Source organism: Mucor velutinosus (genome assembly GCF_035048745.1).
Source record: "Mucor velutinosus strain NIH1002 chromosome Unknown tig00001564, whole genome shotgun sequence".
In the NCBI taxonomy this organism is placed as follows: Eukaryota; Fungi; Mucoromycota; class Mucoromycetes; order Mucorales; family Mucoraceae; genus Mucor; species Mucor velutinosus.
In genome coordinates, this window is record NW_027041906.1 from 287,235 (window position 1) to 312,529 (window position 25,295).

The following is a 25,295-nucleotide window of genomic DNA, read 5'->3' on the forward strand; positions in this document are numbered from 1 at the left end:
ATCTACTCGATGACTATTTTATTGACGTTTTTTGGGAATGATAAACATAACACTTGGCATAGTGGAAGCAATGCAGGGATTCTGGATTACATCTTTTGTAGTTCAAACGCTCATCATTTAGTCACTAGCACCAACCAGCAGTATCTATCTCCTGCCTGGACCGACCATGAACTCTTGGGATTCTCTTTTCGATTTCAAGATGCGAATGGCCGTGGTCCTGGTAACTGGAAGGCAAATCCGTTCTTGGCTCGCACCAAGGCATTTAGGAAGGCATTGGCAGAATTCCTCATTGATAGTGAGGCACGTCTGGCAAAGATCCAGCGTTTCTCCACTCCACAACAACAATGAGATTGGATCAAAGCTGGAGTAAAGATGTTTATCAAACAATATCAAATGGAGGACTTGAACTGGCGGAAACAACAGCTACACCGACTGCTATCAAAGAGAAACAAGATGATGCGGCATAAGAAGACAAGAGGCTTGGTTTTTCAAGGCTTGGACATGGCTAATCAACAGATGCAATCTCTCCAGCACTCTCTTGCAGAAATAGAGATCTTGAAGGCAGGTAAATTTTGGCGGGAACATGATGAGAAATCTCCAGGCTTCCTGAAGCGCTCTGTGGTGTCTCGAAAGAATCGTCATTCAATTGTGGAACTCAGGAACCCTACGACTGGCGATCTATGTCAAGATCAACCTAGCATCTCCAACATTGCTACCTACTTTTACACCTCGCTTTTCACACCGGAGGCTCTGGATTCAACAGCCTTCAGTGTTATGATTCGCAACATCCCAGGTCATTTGAAGCTCAACAGCGAGCAGCAGGAAGCTTTGATGATGCCGATTGATGTGGAGGAGCTCTTGACCGATAGCAAGCAGACTCGTCGTTTGAGTAGTCCTGGACCTGATGGATTACCTTATGAAATCCTGTACTTGGTAATGAAATTTCCACCGTTCCATGATCTCATCCAATTAGTCTACAATGAAGCTTTAAAGAAGGGTAAGTTTCCGCCATCTTGGAACGAATCCGTTATGTGTCTGCTTTACAGAAAAGGCGATCCAGCTGAAATGAAGAACTACCGTCCTCTGTCTCTGGCTAATTCGGATTACAAGCTCTTCACTCGCAATGTCAACCGTCGAATCATGGAGGTGTCTTCCAACTTGACCAGCCGACATCAGCTTGGATTTATTCCTGGTCGATTCATTACCAAAAATGGCATGATCTGCCAGCTGCTTATGGAAGATGCACAACGTAAATGGTCTATTGCTGAACAACAGGAAAATGATACTACCTTTAGCACCTTGGATTATGACATCGGTCTTCTTCTGGACCAAGAAAAGGCATACGATCGGGCGAACTTGGAATATTTGACGAAGGTATTGGGGAAATTCGGGTTTCCTCGCCCTATTATCAAGTGTATCTCCAAGTGGATGGGTGACAACTTCATACGTATCAACGTCAATGGTCATTTGTCAACTGAAGTGGCGAAACTTCGTGGCTTAAAGCAGGGGGATCCTCTCTCTCCTGTACTGTACAACTTGGCATTTGAACCTTTTCTGCTTGCAATCCTGCATGATCGTCAAATTCAAGGCTACTTGATGGGTATTGAACGAACAAAGCTCCTGTGCTATGCTGATGACGCTTTGGTGTTTATCCATGACTCCAATGATTTGACCCGGTTACAGCTCCATATGGCTCGTTACTGTGCTGCCTCCAACGCCAAGTTTAATAATGCCAACGTGGAAGCCTTTTCCGTGTCTGGTCGGAATACGTGGGATATGTGGGAGGGTCCATTATCTCAAATGGGCATCACACATCTCCATTCTGTTGAGGACGATGAACCGTTAACCTATCTGGGATTTCCCCTCGTCCAAAGTAGGATACAACGTGTTCATTTTATGGGTGCTTTGGTAACCAAGATCAAAACTGCCATCCAGATTCATTCTGGTCGCTCCTTATCGGTCGTTGGAAAGGCTACAGTACTGAACTCTCTTTTGCTGTCCAAGCTATGGTACATCCTGCGTGTTATGCCTTTGACTCAAGCTGATTTCAAGCAGCTGCGCTCTCTGGCTATTCAGTTCTTGAGAAGAAACATCTTCCCCGTCATCCCTTGGAAGGTGTGGACTCTACCAAAGGAAAAAGGTGGTCTCGGTGTTGTAGACATCCAAATACAAGCTTCGGCTTTGTATTTTCGTTGGCTCCACCCAATACTGGTTCAAGATCAAGATGTCATTGATTCCCATCCTGTGTCGTACCTCTTAAGCTACCACATCCGCAATGTTAATGGTTATCCCCACCATCAAATCCCGCTGCTATTTCCCTCTGCTCGTCGTACTAAGGGGTTGAAAAAGCAACGCACGAGAACTGTCGATATGTTATATCGTACAGTTGACTATCTTCCCAAGTCGTTTGATGCGACCCCGATCAATACTGCAACTGCCATGGCTCTTTCATTACAGGCGGCTTTCTATGTTCCTCTTAAAGTCAAAGAGATGATGGTTTCTGATGTATTTCAGTACGATGCCCGACTTAACTTTGTACATTGGAAAGACACTCGTGACCCTTCCCTCCTCAGTTGGAAGCGAGCTCCCTCAACAGTGTTTAGAGGCCTCGCATCTGGCACTCTTAAATTCCAGCCCTACTTCCTCCCAGTGTGTAGCCCAGCCCCTCTTGTAGATCCTGGAGTCTCTTTTGCGCCGCTGGTGAATCAATTTAGTCTGCACGATGGCCAATCTCTTGGAAATGCTCAGGCTTCGGCCAAACCATTTCGTCTGTCTGTGCTGTCGTCGATGGAACAACCCTTGGTCTTGCAGAATATCTCTGCTTCTCATTGGAAATTCTTTTGGTTTCTGTCTCTTACCTACATTCAGCGTAATGTGATATACTGGCTCATCACAGGCTGTATCCCTTCTCGAAGCAAATTACACTACATGATGCCTGGAGTCTTCGAGTCTCACAATTGTCCTGTCTGCTTGTCTCCCAATGAAACTGCCAGCCACCTGCTCTTTGACTGTCCATCCAAAGAAAAGGTATGGCAAGGCGTCATTTTTGAATTCCTATGGCCCACCACGTCCATCACGGACATCAAAGAGGCTCTTCTGTCCCTGGACTTTTCGGATATTTGGTACTCCCAAGTCAAAGGCATCCATCCATACAGAGCCCTACTCATTACCCTGTCTCAAATATGGCTAGCCCATATGCGCTTTGTTTTTGACAACATCATCCTTGTCCCTGAGGCAATTCTGGTGAATATCCGCTCCACTGTTCGCCAGACAGTGGATGAGGATCAAATCCACTCCCTTTTGTAGTTTAGATAGTTTCGATAGTTCTGTTTAGGTTAGTTTAGTTAATATTTTACCTTCTTTTTATTATTTTCTTTTCAATTGCACCCGCCTCTTCACTTCGACCCATTACTCCTAGTGTACGCGGCTCAATCAATAAACAAAATTTAACAAAAAAAAAACTATTTTGAAAGATTCGACTGTATGAAATGTGATGAACATCTTAAACTTCCTTAAGCTTCCTTAAAGTACTTTTTGAGGCGCATCCAATGGTGCATGGAAAAGTGGATGTTTTGAACAAACTTACTGAGCAATTTTTAAAAATATGAAATGGTGTTTTTGGCGAAAATGTCGAGATGTTACATATGAAGATTCCACAAAAGTGATTTCAGGGGTTGCTTTGGACCGAGAGAAACATTTTGATTTGACATATGCCTTAGTAAAAGTCTTCATTTTTGCTGTCAAAAACGTGATCGTTTGATTTTCGAAGAAAACTATGAGGTATCCCTTATCCGTTTTAGTCGATTTCTGGTGATGCCAAAAAAATTGAGCAAAAGTATCAGAAAGGAAGTGCTAGTTGAGAGCAATTGTGTAGTACTGTCCCGGCGGTCTAAAACGGCTTCTAACCCGAGAAAATACCGCTTAAATGCATAGAATTTCGCTGTGTTTTGTGTAGTACGATGTAATTCAAACATGCTGTAGCCCCGAATATGTATTGTTCTCATTAATACAGACGCAAGGCATTGCCAAACATTCAGATCCACCGTTGTAAATCATACAAAAAAGCTTTCCACGCTATATTATAAGGCTAAAAAGTAAAATTGCAGTAAGCATTAGTGGAATCAGGAACACATTATGGCACGACTGAGATTTTTCAATATATGGAAAGCTAAGACACTAGGAGGAAACAATGGTATTTTCTTTCGTTTCAAACTGCAATGTACCCGTATGGTGACCGATAAGACCTTTGGTTACTGAGCATGGCAACACAAAAGTAATTTGATTTTGACATATGATAGCGATGAGTCAAAAAAAAACGTGGAGATTCCTTTTAGCTTTTGACGTATTCCTAATGTTGCAATGCAAGGATATATTTATCCATAAAACTCCAAAACTTGACACTGGCCAATGAGTAGGTCGCTTACAATGGATGAATGGAATGTCTGCTTAGTGATTTCTGATTTGCTGAGCTTGTCATACTAGGATCTATTGCCGCAGTTACACATCTCCAGCGTGGTTTACAACATGATTCATTGGCATGTAGTTTACAGCTGAGACTATGTCTGCATTCAACCCATGCTATCTAGCTATGCATAGTTTCGATGAAAATTACAAGCATTACGATAGAAGTTTGTAGAATTCTTTTGCTCAACATGTCATGGTCTGCATACTTTCCATGCTGACGGGAGCCAATAGCAAAGACTGGGTATCCACTGAATCAATTGAAACACCAGCATTGTAAAAAAAAAAAAAATGAAACATAAGCGATGATCATGGATACTTGCTTAAATCCTGATTTCATGCGACAATGAGCTACTGAGGTTAGGAACCGGCCACCAGGAAAAATACGCAAAACAGCAACATGGAAAATGGTGACATATTGACTCATGTGAACATATTGACAAGACTGTATAAGAAACTAAGCTTTTTGGCCAAGGTTGAAGCTTATCAAATTTAAAAAGCTGAGGTGTTACGAATCAGGTGGGTATTTCCCAACAAGCATACTCTTTATTTATGTGATCCGGCCCCAAATTAAGCCTATTAAGAAGCGGAGAAACCTTCTACAGCAATCGTTTGTTTTCGAAATCAAGTCGCATGAATACTGCAATAAAGGAGATGGATGGTGTGTAGCGCCGCTCGGCTTAGGGTTCTTTGAGTGTTGTAGAAAATTCACAAGTTTCAAATGTTTGTTAAACATCAGGCAAGTTTAAAGCATTGGACGGGGGCATATTTCGCCGTGCATAAGGATTTCGGAGGATTGATTCTACCCAATTTATGGAGCAGGAGGCATTTTGCTTGGCAGGACCCGTTCAGCAAATTAAGCTCTCTTCAACTGAGCCTCAATTGAATAATTTGTATAAAAGGAGCACCACAATTTGGCTTTTCCCTTACACCTATCATCCATCAAGTCAATACCTGCTACAATCATGCGATTCTACAATTCAATCAACTCAACAATCAATACAAATGAATATACATTCTGTCCAAACTGTGGTGTAGATACAACAATATTCTCTCATGAAGACGACTGCCCCTGTGTACGCCATACAAAAGTCGATGAGGCCCTCAACGTCAACAAGAAATAAGCTTGCTGCTGTCTCCATGTATACCTCTTTTTTTTTTTTTTTTTTTTTACAAATACTTCAATCTGTACATAGCCAACTCCATAACCTGTATCCCACATATATACCCTCCTCATCATTATACATACTTGTGTGATCTACTGTATACATATTTTCAAATAAACTATTGACAAGATTCCGCCATCATTAATTGATGTTTACCAATATTCTAAATGTAGCACATATCGTCTAATGCCTGTGATGGTGCCATTATTTTGAGAATACGACTTGCCAAGTCTATGTGCCACATTTGCAGCACCTACACTTTTTGTATTTCGATGAATAATCATATCATGACCATCTTATTTGCTTGGTAATAAGGAGGAAGCATCTACTCTTACCCTAATGGAGCCACGTGGAACAGGGAAATTTGCAAAAATTTCTGGGATCAAGCCTGAGATCTTTTTGTTTCTAAAAATTTGTCTTTATTGAGAAAGTACCAAAAAAAAAAAATATCCAAATCTTGATCCCATAGATGCCGAAGATTAAGGCTGGTGTATTCCTGTCCTTGAATATCAAATATCTAGCCAAGCCTGGTTGGTGCATTTACAGATGCAGCAACTCCTTCCGCAGCAGCAATACCACGACCAACATGTTGAGAGCATTCTGTTCCATTTGCGGTAATCCAAAAGGGTAATGATATTGAGACCTTCCTCTCTTTAAGTGCGATGCGTTATAAATAATCAAGCTCACCATCACAAAATGCACTACATGAAGCTGATTGGCTTATGGTTATCCTTGAAGCGAGTGCTGATATTTAACCGAGCGAGCTCAAAAAAGACCCGGCATAGTGCTACTACCGCAGATCTAGACTGTGTAAGGGGTAACATTACTTTCAAACGCATGGCGAGTGAACCTTAATGGCTGTACTGATGAGCACATAACAAACAAATACATTTGTTCTACTCTGGTAGTACAATTTATCGAGGTATTTTACGCTCTACTTTTGTTTTTGAACTAGTCAGTAGGCTAATGCGCATCCATCCACGATGATAGCATGCTCGTATTAGGAGCCATCATGCTATATGACATTGTCATCGTGATTGATACACTTTTTTTTTTACGCAAGATACCGTTGACAAATACGCGCAAGCAGCAAGAATTTATCATCCCGTAAATAAAATCATGCAATGCTCAAGAGGTAACACGTAGACCAAAGTTGGCAAATCGACGAGAACACTAGATAAGCAAACTGTGCATCTCTGTACAAGAAGCATAATGATACAGAGAAGCCACTGATATCATTTTAACGTATTTAGCATAATACGGAGTTTTCGAGCATACGTGCACATCTCATACATCATCAAGGTTATGTCAAGATACGAGGCTTCCAAATGAAGCTAATAGCTGTGCAAGTTTCTTCTATTTAAACAGGTTTCTAGTGTTTTATCTTTTTTTTCACTTTTCTTGACTAATTTCATTATAAACAAACATGCCTTCCATCTCAATCGGTAGTTACTTGATCAAGCGTCTCAAGGAAATCAATATCGACACTATCTTTGGTGTTCCTGGAGATTATAACATGGTACGTATGCTATACATTAGGTTTCTCATTCATCTCTGTTGCTGACACTGTAGTGCATTCAGCCTTTCCTCGACCTTATTGAGGACGATAAAGATCTCACATGGGGCAACAATGCTAATGAACTGAACGCTGCTTATGCGGCTGATGGATACGCCCGTATTCGTGGTGCTGGTGCTGTAGTCACCACCTTTGGTGTTGGCGAGCTTTCTGCTATCAATGGTATTGCCGGATCATATTCTGAGATGCTGCCAGTCATTCACATTGTTGGTACTCCTGTTACCTCATCTCAGCAAAACAAGGCCCTCTTACATCACTCCCTCGGTAATGGTGATTTCCAGGTGTTCACCAAGATGTCTGCTTTGATCACAGTTGCATCGTGCCATTTGACAGCCGAAAGAGCGATTGAAGAGATTGATAATGTCATCAAAACTGCCTACTTGCGCAAGAGACCCGGTTACATTGCTTTCCCCTTGGATTTAATGAAGAAGGAGGTGGACGTTCCTGATGCTTTATTCAAGCCTCTTGACTTGAGCCATCCCGCTAATACCAAAGAGGTTCAAGAAATCGTTTTGGAAGAAATCCTGAAGCTTATCGAATCCTCCAAGAAGCCTGCTATTGTAGTAGATGGTTGTGTTCTTCGCCAACATGTAGAGAAGGAGGTAAATGCGTTTGTTGAACGTTCTGGATTCCCCACCTTCACGGCTCCCATGGGTAAAGGCGCTATTGATGAAAGTTTGCATAATTTCCGTGGCTGCTATTCTGGTAATGTGACATTGGAAGGTATCACCAAGGAGATTGAGGAGGCAGATTTGTTGATTGAACTGGGTTCTATCAAGTCTGATTTCAACACTGGTAACTTCTCTTATGGTTTGGAGAAAAAGAAGACCATCTCGTTGCACAGCTTCGGCACTACTATTTATCATGCAGAGTATCCAGGTGTGGGCATGGTAGAGCTCTTGCCTCTTTTGACCGGTAGCTTGCCCAAGGTTCCTCTTCAATTGAGCTTCGGTGAACGCGTCAAGCCTGCTCCCATTGATAACAGCACTGAGGAAATCACGCACAACTATCTCTGGAACAAGGTCCCTGAATATATCAAGCCTGGTAGTATTATTGTTTCCGAAACAGGTACATCTGAATTTGGCGTGTTTAACATGGATGGTTCCAAGGACACCAAGTTTATCAGCCAAATCCTCTGGGGATCCATTGGTTATTCTGTGGGTGCTGCTTTGGGCGCTGCTATGGCTGATCGTCAAAGAAGAGTCTTCTTGTTTGTTGGTAAGTGCATGAGATGAAGGGTCATAGTATACTGGGTCTCTAATGTTGTCATAGGCGATGGATCTTATCAATTGACTTGCCAGGAGGTGTCTGTCATGATTCGCCATGGATTAACACCTGTCATTATCTTGTTGAATAACGATGGCTACCTTATTGAAAAACTGATTCACGGCCCTGAGAGATCATACAACAATTATCAGATGTGGGAATACAGAAAGAGTCTCGAATTCTTTGGTGGCCATTTGGAGCACAATAAATCAGGTGGCAGGAAGCCTTCTCCTATTGGCGTCGAAGCCAAGGTGACCAACCGCAAGGAGTTTGAGGATGCTATGGCCAAGGTTTCTGAACAAACTGACAAAATCCACTTCCTGGAAGTTGTTATGCCACAATTTGATGCTCCCCGTGAACTGTCTCTTTTGGTAGCCACTTCTGAAAATCGCTAAAATACCAATGCATCACAATTGCTTGTAAATATAACCTGCTCTGAAATCATACTGCAGATGCAATAAATAAAAGTTGCTTATTAAAACAAGATTATGAACACGTCAAATTTGAAAAACAGGCCCAGATCAGTCATTTAGCACAATTATTATAGTCATTAGTTTATCCTCAAGAATACAGCAACCTCCGCAATCGCAATATTGCATGAATGTTGGTCCCAAATACAATGAAACCCTTGTACATTGAAGGGCAGAGAAGTACAAGTTTCAGAAACAGAAAATACAGGTTTATTTGAAAATGCAATCATGAAGGAATAAAATGGAAAAATACAAGAGATAGTAATGGTGAATGAGTTCTATGTAGTCTAATCCTTCTTGTAGAAAGGATAATCAATGTAACCAGCAGCATCGTTTGTGTAGAAGGTGTTACGATCATACTTGTTCAAGGGCCAGCCGTTGCGAAGTCTTTCAACTAAATCAGGGTTGGAAATGAAGAGACGGCCAAAACCAATGATGTTGCCAGTCTTTTCAGCGACATCGAAAGCAGCTTTGGTATTGTAAGTGTATCCACCAGCGGAGATGAAGGGACCCTTCCAGATCTTTCTGAAGGGATCAAGAGTATCCGCTTGCTTCTCATCGTATGAATCAGCTTGGAAATCAGCACGAGGTTCAATGAAATCAAGGTAAGCCATATCGGGATGTCTATCTTGAAGAGCTTGAGTGATAAAACCCCAAGTTTCATAGGGCTTTTCATCAGCCATGTCTTGGAAGCCAGACCAAGGAGAGAAACGAATACCAGTACGCTCAGCACCTACAGCATCAATGACAGCATCAACGACTTCAAGAGGGAAACGACAACGGTTCTCAGCAGAGCCACCGTAGATGTCAGTACGCTTGTTGGAAGATGTGTTGAGGAATTGATCAAGCAAGTAGCCATTAGCAGAGTGAATCTCAACACCGTCAAAACCAGCTTCGATAGCGTTCAAGGCAGCTTGACGGTATTGACCAACAATCTCCTTGATATCAGGAATGGAGAGAGCTCTAGGCTTCTCTTGAGGAAGACCGAGAAGATTGACACCCTCGATGGCAATATCAGAGGCACTAACAGGTTGCTCGCCAATGTTGGCAGACATGGCAGCACGACCAATATGCCAGAGTTGCAAAAAGATAATACCACCCTTAGCATGCACTCTTTGGGTTACTTTTTTCCAGCCTTCAATTTGTTCTTTGGTGTAGATACCGGGAGCACGAGGATATGAACCAGCCTTGTGGGTGATGAAGGTAGCTTCAGTGATCAAGAGACCACCATCAGTAGCACGTTGTTCATAGTATTCAGCTTGAAGATCAGTGGGCACGGCATTTTCATCAGCACGGAATCTGTCATGACAATATGAGATGAATGGCATTAGGACGAGCTTTTTTGCAAATGACTTACCTGGTAAGAGGAACAAGAGCAATGCGATGCTTGAGCTCGTGCTTGCCTAATTTCATGGGGCTAAAGAGGGCAGTGTTTGACATGTTGAGCTAGTTTGAATTGATAAAAATGTACAGATAAAGTCGACTGGGATCTGGCAGATTATGCTTGTATTTATACATTTCTTTTTCTTTTTTTTAATCTGATCTTCAAAAGAGCACACTTTAATTAAAGCAAAATCCCATTCTTCTGTATCAGATGTTGATAAGCAGCCAATGAAAAAAGTTTTAAAGCAACTGTTTTAAACATGGTAGCATTTAAACGTTTTACCGCTTGATTGATCAGTCAGCAAGGAATCGAGTTATATTAAAAGTGTAACAGTGATTGCAGTAGGCCATTTCACACATATGAAGCGGGAGCGCACTGGAACAATGCTAGACTCGTAACGAGATGGACAGCCTGAAAAGAAAAAGGGGGGGGGGTGTTGAACAGAAAGCAACAGCAAAAGTAAGCTTGTGCAAATAAAAGTGCCATCAGCTTTTTTCTTTCGCTTTCTTTCTGGCTGACTGACTAAGCAAACATTTCAGGTTACCTTTTAAAGTAACCATCATTTTTGACATGACCTTGTCAGAAAGTCAATTGCAGTTACATAATGCTGTTTACACAAGAAAATCAGTGTCCGCTCTACATGTCTAAGACAACCTTTTGCCAAATGATGTACACAGGCTCTTTTTTTTTTTTTTTTTTTTTTTATTAGATATCAATATCGTTACTAGTTGATTTTCTCGTTGGCAATCTTCTCCAATTGAAAGGTATTAATGACTGTTGACTATATAGATATAAATGATGTGAGTTGTAGAGTATCGTAAGCAGAAAAAAACACCATACACACTTACAGGCTGTTTACTCCAACCCAATCTCGTAATAGTATCTTTGGCTGCATTTGTTTTCGTGTTGTTGGCACCCTCCTTTGTGATTGTCAGCTCGGGCAGACGTCTGATCTCTTTTCCTTGCTGGAATAGTAACAACGTGGGCAGATCGAATGACGCTGGATCTTTGCTGACACCAAATTCCTCTGCTAAATCAGGATAAATGTCGATATCGATTTGACCTTGATCAAAAGAAAAGTCAGTACACATGGGGCAGATGCATAAGCATCCTCTACATTACCAAATTTCAAGTGTGGCACGTCATATTGGATTGATAATTTAGCAAGCACTGCTTCAAAATTCAGGCACGCAACAGACCAATTCGCATACAGCATGACAATCCAATACTTGGCATCAAGGTCGAGCTTCTTCTGCTCCTTTTTTTCCTTGGGTTCCTCATGCTCATCAATTTCTGTGATACGTGGTCCCTTAATTTCGTCTATTGGCAGTGTTGATGTAGACGCAGTGGATGATGATGACGATGGTTTCGATTTGGCAGTGTGAAGCACTTTATCTCTGAATGCAGCTTCGTTTAATTCGTAAATCTTGGTGGGGCCTCTATACCAAGGCTGAGGGAAGATGGTGGAGAGAACTGAAAAATATCATCAGCGAATGCATCACCACGTAAAAAAAGCACAATCAAATTACCAATCCAACCAATTGCGTACAAACAAGAGTACCAAAAACCGAATCTCCAAAACAGACTACACACGGTGAAAAACTTTGTGTATAAGATGAGCACGCTAGAGAGCTCCTCAGCAGTGGCCGCCATGAAGCACTTCCATATAGACATGCCAAATAAGATCAAGAACGTTTTGGGCTCGGTGTCCTGCAAGAGCTTTTGTTAGTCTCTGATGCTGATTGTCTGGCAATGTGCTATTTTTTGCTACTTGCCTCGAAGCTAATTGCCAGACCCTTGATCAACTGATTGATACGGCTTATGATATAGACTACACCGTATATAAGATGAAGCACATAGTATGGATGCAATAACCTCTGTCTTAATTCGCCAAAACTAGTCATTTTCTACTAGAGGAACAGCAGAGGGAAAAAGTGTATATTCTCATGATGATGAGCCTTGTCATGATGAAATAATTTGAATTTTCAGGCTCCTCAAACCAAACAGCAAAGCAGCTCAGTGTAACCAGCAAGAGCATTGACATGTGCAAACCTGAATCAACTTGACTCTTGTTAAGATACGGTGTATCACTTCACAAGACGACACGATGTTGACCAAACTGGTACCCCCACTGCCATTCATTTCGGCTTTTGGCTTTCGATAAGCTACCGTCTTTGCATGGAACTATTAAGTGAATGTCCATCACGGTATTTCCTCATCAGATCAGGGAATTGTTAATAAAGCTGGATAGGTCTACTTCAACCAAAGTCGGTACTATACTTGCTCTCGTGAAAACATGCACATGTTGCTTCATCAGAAAAATTGGCATAAATCAACCACTAGAATATATCTAAAATGTATGCTATATACCACACACACCTACACATATATGGCTCATTGTGCATTCATTTCATGGAAATGATAGGGGCCCTGGCGTCTCAAAACCCTTTTATTAGTCGTACATCATGCAGCATGATGTACCTGAAAGATTTCTTCTGCATGTCTTGACATAGTCTCTTTAGTGTTTGTTGGTGAATGACCCTAAGAATAATGTTGTCAAATGAAACACCATTCGATGTATACATTGATATTAATACGACGATATCGATGCTTTTAAAACCATATGCTTTGCTCTCCCTAACCTTAGTTTGGATACTGAGATCTCTTCAAGAGAGCAAAAGTTTAAACATTCTCGTTACATTGTCTCAACTGCGAACACTGCTTTGTACTGAGGACCACTGCTCGTCTATTCTGAAATTCATACATAGCGAAAGCCTTGTCTTATGTGCTGCAATTTTTATAAGAGCTCATGTCATGCACATGCTTTTGATGTCAGTGCATGTCAGTGGGAGAAGGAAAATCATGCGTGTATCAAATGTAGATCAGGACAGCAGGCATTATTGATTGACTTGTGTGTGTGTGTGTGTACCAGCAGCTTGGGCTCTAATGCCTTTATAGAGACACCGAAGTGTAATACCGATGATTTTGATTTATATACAACAATGCCATGTCAAGGGGGGGGGGAGATTGTAAAATGTATTTCCATCATGACTTGAAATGTAGTCTGTACATACGAATTTATGATCCAAATTGATGGGTAAAATAGCATGTTTCATATCGATATCGAGAAGAGCCAACATCACATTCTAGAAGAAAGAGGCTATACGACCAATATACGCACAGGTTCTTGCCATAACTAGTGCATATTCCAATGTGACATTTATCGATACAGAGCGCATGCCACAAATCAGGGAAACTGATCCGTGTACAATTAGCCTATGTTGAGTTTGATCCAGGTCGCTCTCCCTGGATAGTTTTTTGATCATGCTACCTTTCTGCTAGTATCAGTTGGCTTCTGAATAAGCGCTATGCTGCAATTTTCACTTAAAAAAATGCCACGCATTGTTCATCTATCGTCAATGCTCTGATTACCATACATATAAATAGGGTCAAGCCATTCAGTCTGATTTTTCCATATTCTCATTATCCCATCTGTTCATTTTATTAATACAACAACCATGTCTATCAAGCAAAAATCACCCTCACTGCAAATCAAGTACTTGCTGTGTGATGATTTAGAGTCCAACGCAAAGATCCCATTTATCCAATTGCCTCAACCTACCAAACAACACAAGAAATCAAGCTTTCATCAGGAACATCACTACTTTAATACATTTAAAATCATGAAAGATGACTTACACAGACTTTGCGCCCTGGATTTGTATCAATACCAGTTCTGTCAACGCAATACAGATCTTTTCAAGATCAAGCGAAGAAGGGCCACTGTCTCACAGACACAGGCATTACAAAGGGTCTTTGACAAAACTGCTTTTCCCTCTACGGGCCTGAGAGAGCACCTCGCTCGTCATTTGGGCATGCCACCAAGAACAGTTCAGATATGGTTCCAAAACAAGAGACAGGCAGCAAGAAAAGTGTACAAATAATTTTAGACGCCACATTAGAATAGAAAGAGAGATGGTCTGGATATCATCTCTGGCTGGCACTAGTAAACTTAGAAGTTTATATTCAATAAACATACCGCAATACGCTTTTCAGCATCTTATAACATCATCATTGTGTGTCTAAAGGGGGTCTTACTATTTTTCCTAATACTAACTGACTGGTGCATGGAGCTTTCCTTTTTCACAGATTCTGACTTGGTACAGAATATGCATGGACGTATACAGAGCTCGTTAGAATGTGGATATAGCTCTGGTCTGTCAGAGTTTTTTGGTGTTTTAATTTCGACCTGTAGGCATGAATGCACCCTTTGTTGGCCTGTGCGAAATGTAAACTGAAAGGGGCAAATATGAGTTTTCCGCGTGAAAAGGAAGCCATAGCTTGCCTTCTTGCATGCTAATGTGATAGATCGATCAAAAGGCGTCATTTTCTTTATTTAATTACAGTAATATTACATGGTTGCTCTGAATTTGATGTTCACACGAAGCTCACCACTGCCAGGAGGAAACAATGGAAGCCACTGATTAAACACATCTCCACCAGGCACATCCACCTTGATTAGGTCCCAGATATTCACTCTGCTCTGTCCAAGATCGACTGCCGACTTGATCTTGTTGTGATCCTTCACCTTGAAATCAAACATAAACGGTTCTCCGCCAACACCATGCGTGAATGACTCGTTCCATTCAGGTGCTAATGTCTTGGGAATCACCTTTGTCTTGTAGACTTGGTTTTTACCGACCTTGACTCGCACAAATGGGTCGCTAGTGCCGCTCTTGTCAACACCACGCAACCCACGAGCTTCTAGAATCTCAACTGCAACTATACCTGCTCTGCCTGTTGCATCACTGAGGGCACTGGTATCGGCAATGGTAGATGGAGCAAGCGATACAGTGTCCTCGTAAGACGATCGTCCAACGGACTCTGCTGTGTTATGGCTGTAGCGACTGTCTGTAGATGTACGAGCCATGCTTTGAGAGCTAAGAGAGTTGCGAGGAAGAGGTCCAGAAGCTTCCAGATTGACATCGTTATGGAGGTAGGTACGCGTGGTGCCGAGCACTGAGGTTTGCGTCTTTTTGTTGGCCAGCAATTGTGGATGCCATGTGAATCTGACTTGAACACTGCCGGATACGCCTGCTACACCATCGAGAGGGATGTCCACCATGCAAGCCTTAAAGCTTTCCACAGCATCGCCACGCAGTGTAATGCCGCCTGAACCGATGGGCTGATGTCCCTGCACATGGTTCCAGTCAAACACTTCAATACGAATACTGGCTGTCACTCTTGATTGCTACAAATGGATCGCATCAGTATCAAGTTGTCGTAATCATGGTCAGCTCGACTTACAATAGGCATTGTGAAGTGTTCACGTTGCCACTTTGGATTCAACGTCTTTCGAATAGTGTCACTCTTGTATACGCGCTCACCATTCACGGTAAAGACAACATAAGGGTCACTGGTACCTGTCTTATCGGCAGCCATAAGGTCTTTTGCGCTCACAAGATCCACAGTCAAAATGCCTTGATCTAAGGAAAGGGATTGCATGAGTGAGTCCCTTGTGCTGCAATTGGGCGGCTGCACAGCATATACTTACTATCCAAACTTTCATCAGGGTTCAACACAAAGTTGGCCATAGGGTCATACTCAAAACTAAGACGAATGCGAGCAGGGCCATCTGTGCCCATCAGATTGAACCATGTGCCTTCATCATCAGCGCCATCTAGTCCAAGTCTCTTGCGTCTCATGATGCGACGTACAATGTTCGAGCCAGAATCAATCCAATGGCCCAGCTTGTGGATATCTTTTTCATCAGAGTGTGCAGGCTTGAGTTCAATAGCAACACGGGAGAAGTCAGCTTCCTTGATAAACATATCAGCACACTCATCGAAATTGAGGTTGTCGCCGCGGAGTTTAGCAGTTTTGTATTGAGGCATCAATGCATCCACAATCACTTGGCAGTAGCAGTAGGCAACGCTAGAAAGCTGAACTTGGTGGATTCTGATTTTGAGAACACCCGAGTTGTACGAGTTCAAATCAACCAAGTCATCAGGCGTGTAGCGAATGTAAGAGCCGTGCAGGCCACGAAGAGGAGGAGGAGATGCAGGTGCAGTGCCTGCACTGACACTAGAAGAGATACCTGAGGCAGATGAAATGTTGCTGTTCTTGTTACTCGTGTCGACAGCGGTGGCAGTGGAAGGCAGGCCCATCACAGGATAAAACTCGGCGGAAAAGTGGAGGTCTCCCTTGGAGCTACGCTTGTCAAACGAGCGAAGTCGCTGCCATCTGGAAAAACGTATGTAAATAACGTGAGTGTTTTTTTTTTGTCTCGCTTTCTCTGTCTTTCACTTACCTGTCAAACTTGACACCATTGGATTCATACCAAACATCAGGATTAACACTTTGGTCTCCAATTTGCTGTCTCATGATCTCAGACACCTTGAATTCAGTTGATCCCAATGTCTTGTCTCTGCTCTTTGCGTTCCAGTCCATCGCTTCCAGCACAAAGTTTTCCTTCAACGAATGCACAGGTACATACAAGGTCTCCCCCCACTCAGGGTTCAGATTGTTATCGATCACTTCAGTGCGGCCACGAATCTGGTGTCCAGACAGCACACGAACATACGGATCGCTCTTGCCACCAGTGACACTCTCAACATTGCGAAGATCTCGCGCTTCCCAGAAGGTGAAGCGAACGACACCAATGGGAGGCTTATCAAAACCATGTCTACTGACAAAGTCAGAGATGCCAGACATGACCATGGGCTTCCATTCTGCACTGAGACGCAATTGACCAGCTTGCTCGGTATCGTTGACTAGATCCCACCAACTATCGTTCTTTTCTTGTTGACGCACCATGTCAGATAAGTAAGAGGTAAAAGCACCCACAAGCTTGTCTTCAGAAGCACTATCTCTGACTTCAGCGCGGATAAAGAAGGTGGTTTTATCCAATACAACAATCTCGTAGGGCTCTTCAAACTTGGGATCCGTCTTCTTTTTCATCACAGAGGTCTTGAACTTTTCAATGCCATTGACAATGATACGGACATACGGGCTGATAGCGCCGGAAGTGGACACCAATTCACGGCATTCATGAACCATCAAACGGAGTACACCAGAGTCTGCAATAAAGTGATGGCAGTTAGCATGTATGCGTCGTACTGAAAAAAGGTACTTACTGGATTCAACAGCAGGTTCAATTGTGCCATCATCACGCTTAGAAGGCTTGGAAATGGGAAGATAACGGACATCAACACGAAGATCACCGACCTGCTTGCCGTTACGGAGAAGCAGCAAATTCAATCCCTCTTGCTCTGCTTGTGTTTCACCATCCAACAGCGATAAATCGAAATTGGCAGTACCCAGACGTCTGTCTTTGAGGCCAGGTCTGGATGTCTTGAGTTCCAAAGACAGTAAAGAGTTCAAGTTATTCAATTTCAAGTATCTTGTTTCATTCCACTTGGGCGTAAAGGTATTCTCACAGACAGAGGTGCGGTCCAATTCCTGGCCATGATCCAAGTAGAAGCGAATGTAAGGGTTGGGTGCGCCATCAACAAGTCCCTCGATGTTCTTGATACGGTCAGTAGAGTATACGGTGACAGCCAACACACCATTGGCAGAGCTCAAATCGAAATCACCAGCCCAGAATCTATCCACATCCACAGTAAATACGTTGGGGGCATACATCAACGGACCCAGAATGTTGTGTACTTGATCTCGGATGAAGCTGGCTAAACCGGGAATCACATTGACATCAAAACCAAACGAGTCAGAACCGAGCGGCTTGAGAACATAATCAAATTGAGGTTTCTCTAGGAAACTGGCTTCAAGTAGCTTGACAAATGGGAAACGGACCATAAATTTGATCTTTATGCGCAAATGCCCGGAGAAGGCCATATCCTCGATCAAAACAGGGAATCCAGCACCAACACGACCTCTGCCCACACGAACATTCATCACGACCTTAGGGTTGACCTTGTACTCCAATTCCTTGGGCGACAGATCGTTCAATTCGTTAGGGATGAAGGAGACTCGCCAATCCATGCAAACAGTATCAGGATCGGTGTTCAAATATGTTTTGACAGTTTCAATGCGAAATGGCTTTGTACCGAGTGTAAATGTGGATAGACGAATGGAATCTAAAAACGGAGGCAGGTAATCCGAAATGTAGTTGTCGAGGTTCTCCACAACGAGCGCACTGAGAACAGGTTCAAAAATAAGCCAAAATTTTTGCATAAAGCTGTTCATCCACTCGACGGATTCTTCATCTGCTTCCATCTTGAACTTGGACACTTCTCGCTGGATGTCATCACGTGCGTTACGACGATATCTTCTAATACTTGTTCGATAGTAACTTGCTATAAATGAAATCAATGTGTGTGTGTAGGTGTGAGTATATCTACATGACGAGTTCATTGCATGCGTCAATTTTTACCAATGAACAAGCAAAATAACAATATACTTCCTAATCCAGCATTCATTTTCGCTAGCAAAAACGACACAATGGCGGTGACGAACAATGCCGCACCATTATGATACCATTCACCATACAACATGTTGGGCAGCATTTCATCCAGAGGATCATCCAATGTCTTTTTGAATCGAGACGCCAATATGTTCAATTCACCTCCAGGATTCTCGCCTGGTGCAAGCGATGTCCACCCAGTACGATACCATTCTGGGATACGTGATTGAGTTGGGGGAATAAAACCACCAGGCATACCGGCTGATAATGTGGTTGTAGCAGGTATAGACTTTTGTGCAGCTGCAGTAAAAATTTCTCGAGTCTTTGCTGTGTCATGCGTATCGAGTTCAGTGGATAGTCCTTTTACAGGTGAAAGACCATGCAAATCGGGAACGAGATCTGCAATTTCGCCAGCTTTTTGTTTACGGTGAGTGAGCTCATTGGAAGGCCGAGTGGGTGTAGGTGGTGGTGCTGCTGATAAGATGGGTTCATGCATGTTGTTGTTGTTGTTGTTGTTGTTGTTGTTGTTGTTGCTATGCGTCGGGTTAACGGGTGGTGTTGCAGGCTGCTCAACAAGTCTGGGTGGAAGAGCAGATGGAGAAGGATCCTCTTCTATAAAGGAGCCTGGTGTTCTTCTGGGCGGTATAGGCGGCGCTAATGCTTTACCAGCTGATAGTCTTGAGGACGGCGTCAGAGACGAGTCCTTGAGTTCTTTTGAGTCCATACCTATAGGAAAATAGGAAGAAGCAAAAGAGAAATTAAGCGTAGGTTTCTTTTTGCATCTCAATCTTTTGTTGTGTGAGTTAGTGGAGTTTCTATTGTCAATGACTGCATACATGTGTAAGCTGCGTCCTGCTGTTTGTTGCATTTACAATTATTAAGATGATGCAACGAAATCTATTAGTATATGTGCGTGGCTCAGTGCTTCAATGAATACTGTGCGGTTAGTGTTCAAAATTGCGATAAATCTTGCTTTTGAGATTGCCAATCAGCCGATAACATGTTACTCAAAGAGCATTACCAAAATGGACTGAGTTCATCCCATCAGAAACTTATTTATAGCTTCATGGCCAATTTGCAAAACATTTGTTACAGATGTTCTATTTGTTTGCTATTTTTTGTGATATAGTTGGCAGTTTCGCTGCCATAGATACTTCATTGAGAATCAAATTTCCATGGTATTGCATGGATAAGCGCAATTGGTATCATAAATGTTGCCGAACAGTAATGCCATAACTAGCTGCAATGGTCTTTCGCTGTTGACTACATGATTTTGGTAACTGCTGATTGCCGCATTGTCAAGCTCTATAGATGGTCTTTTTCGATAACACTCAGCTCTGTTTGAACCTTGTTTGGCATCATTTCATTCAAAAGACCATAGCATATAGCTGCATTCGCTAGACTATATGACGATTTGCATTTCGTTTTAGCATTGGATTTTGACTGGCCGATTTGCAGCAATCAAGTTGAACAGATAAAAGATTTGTAATAGGAGCATGATATAATAATTGAGCTAAACTATAGGCTTTTTTGAGCTCCCAACAGCGTCTATGAGCACCAGGATAAGCATGGCAGTGCTTTTGCCAGCCAAATAAATTCAATCTCCGAAATTATTTTTTCTGCTCGAAATGGGAATTTCTGTTCACTTTAAAGGACTTTAAATAAAGCATTTATTTGCCCTAAAAAAAAAAAAATTCTGTTCACTTTTCGACTCCATCGATCTATTTTGTCAAATTCGACCATATAAACTGTGATGATTATCCTGAACTCCTTTAAGCTCTCTTGGAGTACTTTTTGAGGCGCATCCAATGGTGTCTAGAAAAGTGAATGTTTTGAACAAACTTATCAAGCATTCTTTAAAAATATGAAATGAGGTTTTTGGCAAAAATGTCGAGATTTTACATATGAAGAATCCACAAAAGTGATTTCAGGGGCTGTTTTGGATCGAAAGAAATATTTTGATGTGATATATGCCTTAGTAAAAGCCTTCATTTTTGCTGCCAAAAACGCGATCGTTTGATTTTCGATGAAAACCATGAGGTATCCCTCATCCTTTTTGGCCGATTTTTGGCGATCCCAAAAAAAAATCGAGCAAAGGTATCAAAAAGTAACTGCTGGATTGGAGAAATTGAGTGGTGCTATTCCGGCGTTCTAAAACAGCTTCTAAGGCGAGAAATAACGGCTCAAATGTGCTTGATTTTGGCTGTGTTTTGCGTATTCTGGAGTAGTAAGGGGTAATGCTGCCGTGCTGTGAGTCCGTACCTGGCTTGTTCTTGCTCGTACAGACGTGGAGCATCGTAGAAGAGCCGGATCTACGATTACAACCCGTTTCTAAAGGGGCCTCGTATAATAATGGTTAGCTAAAAGTATATTAGTAGGATGGTTTGGCAAATGCGGCGGAATGAGTCATGTATCTTATGATATGTGTGATCTATTCTCTCACGAAGCATTCAGCCTCGCTTGCAAAAGCTGAGTCGTGTCAGAATCAATGAGACTGACTCGAAGGAGATTAATGCCACTTAAATACTTTAATGAACGCCATTGATTGTATTCCAAAAAGTAACCGCCTATCATATTAAGATGAAACAGCACCACATCCTAATCATCCATGTGTGCAATCATCTGACATTTAATCAGAAACTAGAATTTAAAAAGCTTTCGAGATCTTATCGATTACAGAAACAGTTACACCTTTTTTCTTGTCTTACTACTCTAAACAAAATGTCCCCTACTGCACTTGCTACCCCTCCCAGCTTCTCACATATCAAGATGGTCGCTTCCGATCTTGATGGCACTCTTATTGTTGGAAAGAATTTCAATGGGTAAGTAGCAACGACAATAGTTTCACATTTCATGCCAATATCTGTCAAATTCGAAAAAATTTTAATTCGATGAATTTGTAGTGGTAAAATGACTGATCGTACCGTCAAGGTTCTCCAAGCATTGGAAAATAGAGGTATTCCCATTGCTATGGCTTCTGGTCGTCCTCCCAGATCCATGGTTCCTTTGGTCAACCAAGCTGGGCTCAAGCACCCTTATATCATCAGTTGTAATGGTGGTATTGTTCTTGATAGTGTCACCAAGGAAGTGATTCGCAAGTACTCTATTGATACTGAAGCCGTTCGTGAGTTGATCAAGGAAGTAAAGGCTCATTTTGGTAACGATGATATTCTGATCGGTGGTGAGTCTGGCACCAGCTTCCGTTGTGAAGAAGCCTATGCTCAAAAGCGTTGGGATTGGGTTGGCAAGGTTTACAACCGTATTGATGATCTTCATTATTTGGCTGATGAAAACAACTCTATTGAGAAGCTCATGATTTTGCATCGTGAGTGGCCTGCTGATGAATTGTTCTACTATCTTCAAAAGAATGTGCTGACCGATCCCAAATGGAAGAGCATGATCCACTATACCTTCTCCAGTCCTTACTTTGTCGAAGTCTCTGCTGTTGGTGTGTGCAAAGCAACTGCCCTTAAGGATCTCGTCGATAAGCTTAATGTCAAGCCCTTTGAACTCATTGCTTTCGGTGATATGCCAAATGATTGTGAGATGCTCGAATTTGCTGGTCAGTACAATGTTAATTGAAATTGAATTGTGAATGTGTATTAAATGTTGGGATATAACAGGTACTGGTGTTGCTATGGGCAATGCTCATCAGAGTGTCAAGGACATTGCCGGTAAGCCATAGATTGAAATCAATGGAAAAAGCTGCGTGTTAATCTCTCACCCTGATAGACCTGATTACTGCTGATAACGACAAGGATGGCGTCGCCGTCGTTTTAGAGCAAGTCAACGAGCAGCTTTAAATAGACACGCCATGCAAATACTATTATAGATTTTCTCCCCTGTTTACATCCTTTTTATTCCATAGACTCACTCATAAATAAAAACCGATTATATCATTGTTCATCCAAGTCCACTTACATAAGCATCTTACATAATCTACTAAAGATGAGCACAGAGATAACAATCTAGTGTGTGACATTTGATCTGGAAAGCTTAATCTGCTAATTGTGTGCAAGCAAACAGCATTTAAAAACAGGGTTCAATAATACAGATCCAAAAAAAAAAAAAAAAAACTCGAGCCAACACACACACTTGACAACCCTCAATCATCCTTACTCAACACTTGAAATTCCTTGAATAACAAAACAAAATGCAATCTCGAACTAGTTTTAATTAGATAGTAAAAAGTATGCTGTTTTTAATGAAAAACTACTCTTTCAAACGATTTAATCGGCACGGAGAGTTTCCAAGAACTTCTTGGAGGCAACGGTGTTGGGGGTCTTCTTCTTTTGGACCTTGGCAACCTTACCGGCAGCAACCTTCTCAGCCTTGACGAGCTCAGCACGACGGAGGACTTGAGCGTAAGGGTTAAGACGGTTCATAACACCTTGGTTCTTGAGAGGGTTCTTCTTTTGAGTGAAGGGACGCTTGTGGTGCTTGTTACCGGCGGGACGAACAACGGATTGGATTTCATCAGAGTTGATGAGACGAGCAACATCAGGGTTGGTCATGATGTGAGCAGGCAAAACGTAGTCCTTCTTCAAGGTAGCGGGAGCCTCATAGGTACCGTAGAGCTCATCGAGGAGAGCAATGGCGGATTGAGTCCAGATGATGAAACGACCGAGATGTCCACCAGGAGCGAGTTGCAAGAGGTTAAGACGACGAACGTTAACGAGCTCGAGACCGGGCAAGTTACGGAAAGCCTTGACGAGACCGTTGTCCTCGTTGTAGATGACGAGAGGACCACGACGTTGTCTGTGGCGACGGTTACGGAGCTTACCTTGACCGGCACGGAGCTTACGGGAGTTGGAGACCTTGACAACATCAGAGTAAGCGTTGAGAGACTTCAACAAAGCAACAGCTTCCTTGGTCTTGGTCAACTTCTCAATGGAGTCAGCAACAACGAGAGGAACTTCCTCAATCTTCTCAACACGGTGACCACGGGCCATAACCAAAGAAGGAAGGGCAGAGGCGGCCAAAGCGGAAGCAGTAGCGAAACGCTTTTGGTTGAGGTTAGTCTTGATGTGCCACTTTCTCCAGGTCTTGGTAGGAGCGAACATACGACCACCACGACACATGTTACCGAAAGCGGCTTGACCAGCACGGTGAGTACCGGAACCGTTGACACGAGGAATACGAGCAACAGCACGACCAGTACCCCAAGACTCGGCAGAGGTTTGCTCACCAGCCTTATCAGAGACAGCATAAGCTTGACGCTTGTTCTTGGCCATGTTGGTGTGGACAAAGTTGACAATGTCAGGACGAATGGGGGCCTTGAAAACGGCAGGAAGAGGGACGGTAGAAGCGACGTTCTTACCACACTCGGTGTAGACGTTGAGAACAGGTCTGGCAGCGGACTAAGCATGTTAAGAGAGTTAGTATCCATGCATATTCATGGGATATGAGCAAGAAAGACGATCCTCCCCACACAGCTGAAAATATATCATCCATCACATGTTGGATCTCCATGTGCATCCATTGACATTGCGTACTGCAATCAATTTCATCCATCCGTATACTCCATATCGCATCGATCCGTGATATATTTCAGGCTTTGCAGGTGGTGCATCTCTTGCAGTTTGTGAACGATGGACTATACCATTTGAAAGTTCGAGCAAAAAAAGAGGAGGATTCATAGTTTGGGCATTTGGCAATGGATTATATTCCATTGAGAATTATCTGATAGTTGAAAGTCCGTGTCAGTTGCCCTTGGATCTCTCGGTCCGGGCTACCAACACACCTTACTAGTTCATTGTCGTAGTGCCAACTCTCCATGGTGGAATACCCTCGGATGTCTTGTCAAAAATAATACCAGATCATGTCTATCAGCGGCGAACAACTCATGCTTCCCATAACTGCTAATATCTCAAGAAACTACAAGTTCGCAAGGATCAAGTTGCACATTGAAATGCCTGCAGTGAATGTTTAGTACAGCTAGATTCAGAAATCATAGGGAATAATAACCGAGAACACCGTACATCAGATCCAAACATGTCAATTCACTTCCATGTAGTTGATGCAAAATTAAACAAATGCTCAAGCATGTCAGGTAACGTAGACCAATGCAAATGAACAAGCAGTAACCTTTGCAATCAAGAAACTTCCCAACTTTTTCGCCTTTTTGGAATCACCGCTGAAGATTGATTTGATTGATCAGCCAAGATTTCTACGGACACATGGGTACAATGATGACAGATGCGTTATCCATCCCATAAACCAGCCTTCCAAATTCCTTTGCAAATCCAACATTTATCAGTGTTCAAATACTGTTGAACCCGAACGCAAACAAGTTACATTCATTGCTTCATTAAAGAAGATCACACTTACTGAATGTATGATGACCAATGCATTTTATAGTATTCAAGAACCAAATTATGTTTATCAGCCTTCTGATATGTCTGTAAAGTTCGTACTACTGTACTGTGGTGATCATCTTGATTGATACCATGTATATAGGAGCTACAATGTTTATCCTAACAAACAGATCTGCAAAGACCTATATTACTTGGAGATAAGAGTAACGTATATATATTTATTGTGTGAGGGC

At 42.3% G+C, this 25,295-nt stretch overlaps 9 protein-coding genes across 9 annotated transcripts; 5 read left to right on the forward strand and 4 right to left on the reverse strand.

Moving 5' to 3' along the window:
- Positions 1-9: 9 nt before the first annotated feature.
- ATC70_010355 (uncharacterized protein) lies at positions 10-348 on the forward strand (the record flags this gene model as incomplete). Its single annotated transcript, XM_064829574.1, has 1 exon — positions 10-348. One exon carries the CDS (start codon positions 10-12, stop codon positions 346-348), a length of 339 nt encoding a protein of 112 aa, XP_064682076.1.
- A 45-nt stretch (positions 349-393) lies between these two features.
- Positions 394-3,306, forward strand: ATC70_010356 (uncharacterized protein; the record flags this gene model as incomplete). Its single annotated transcript, XM_064829575.1, has 1 exon — positions 394-3,306. One exon carries the CDS (start codon positions 394-396, stop codon positions 3,304-3,306), a length of 2,913 nt encoding a protein of 970 aa, XP_064682077.1.
- Positions 3,307-7,053: 3,747 nt separating this feature from the next.
- Positions 7,054-8,864, forward strand: ATC70_010357 (uncharacterized protein; the record flags this gene model as incomplete). The annotated part of the gene is made up of 3 exons (XM_064829576.1): positions 7,054-7,146; positions 7,209-8,421; positions 8,476-8,864. The coding sequence occupies 3 exons, from the start codon at positions 7,054-7,056 to the stop codon at positions 8,862-8,864; spliced, it is 1,695 nt and encodes a 564-aa protein (XP_064682078.1).
- Positions 8,865-9,226: 362 nt separating this feature from the next.
- Positions 9,227-10,379, reverse strand: ATC70_010358 (uncharacterized protein; the record flags this gene model as incomplete). Its single annotated transcript, XM_064829577.1, has 2 exons — positions 9,227-10,238; positions 10,297-10,379. The coding sequence occupies 2 exons, from the start codon at positions 10,377-10,379 to the stop codon at positions 9,227-9,229; spliced, it is 1,095 nt and encodes a 364-aa protein (XP_064682079.1).
- Positions 10,380-11,047: 668 nt separating this feature from the next.
- NIT2 (Carbon-nitrogen hydrolase) lies at positions 11,048-12,227 on the reverse strand (the record flags this gene model as incomplete). Its single annotated transcript, XM_064829578.1, has 5 exons — positions 11,048-11,104; positions 11,172-11,386; positions 11,446-11,796; positions 11,853-12,033; positions 12,099-12,227. The coding sequence occupies 5 exons, from the start codon at positions 12,225-12,227 to the stop codon at positions 11,048-11,050; spliced, it is 933 nt and encodes a 310-aa protein (XP_064682080.1).
- Positions 12,228-13,841: 1,614 nt separating this feature from the next.
- CUP2_3 (copper-binding transcription factor) lies at positions 13,842-14,267 on the forward strand (the record flags this gene model as incomplete). Its single annotated transcript, XM_064829579.1, has 1 exon — positions 13,842-14,267. One exon carries the CDS (start codon positions 13,842-13,844, stop codon positions 14,265-14,267), a length of 426 nt encoding a protein of 141 aa, XP_064682081.1.
- A 467-nt stretch (positions 14,268-14,734) lies between these two features.
- SHO1_4 (Transmembrane osmosensor) lies at positions 14,735-19,613 on the reverse strand (the record flags this gene model as incomplete). The annotated part of the gene is made up of 6 exons (XM_064829580.1): positions 14,735-15,574; positions 15,631-15,809; positions 15,878-16,566; positions 16,634-17,402; positions 17,460-18,638; positions 18,716-19,613. The coding sequence occupies 6 exons, from the start codon at positions 19,611-19,613 to the stop codon at positions 14,735-14,737; spliced, it is 4,554 nt and encodes a 1,517-aa protein (XP_064682082.1).
- A 1,853-nt stretch (positions 19,614-21,466) lies between these two features.
- ATC70_010362 (uncharacterized protein) lies at positions 21,467-22,548 on the forward strand (the record flags this gene model as incomplete). Its single annotated transcript, XM_064829581.1, has 4 exons — positions 21,467-21,567; positions 21,649-22,307; positions 22,369-22,419; positions 22,478-22,548. The coding sequence occupies 4 exons, from the start codon at positions 21,467-21,469 to the stop codon at positions 22,546-22,548; spliced, it is 882 nt and encodes a 293-aa protein (XP_064682083.1).
- Positions 22,549-22,974: 426 nt separating this feature from the next.
- ATC70_010363 (uncharacterized protein) lies at positions 22,975-24,350 on the reverse strand (the record flags this gene model as incomplete). Its single annotated transcript, XM_064829582.1, has 2 exons — positions 22,975-24,105; positions 24,348-24,350. 2 exons carry the CDS (start codon positions 24,348-24,350, stop codon positions 22,975-22,977), a joined length of 1,134 nt encoding a protein of 377 aa, XP_064682084.1.
- Positions 24,351-25,295: the final 945 nt, after the last annotated feature.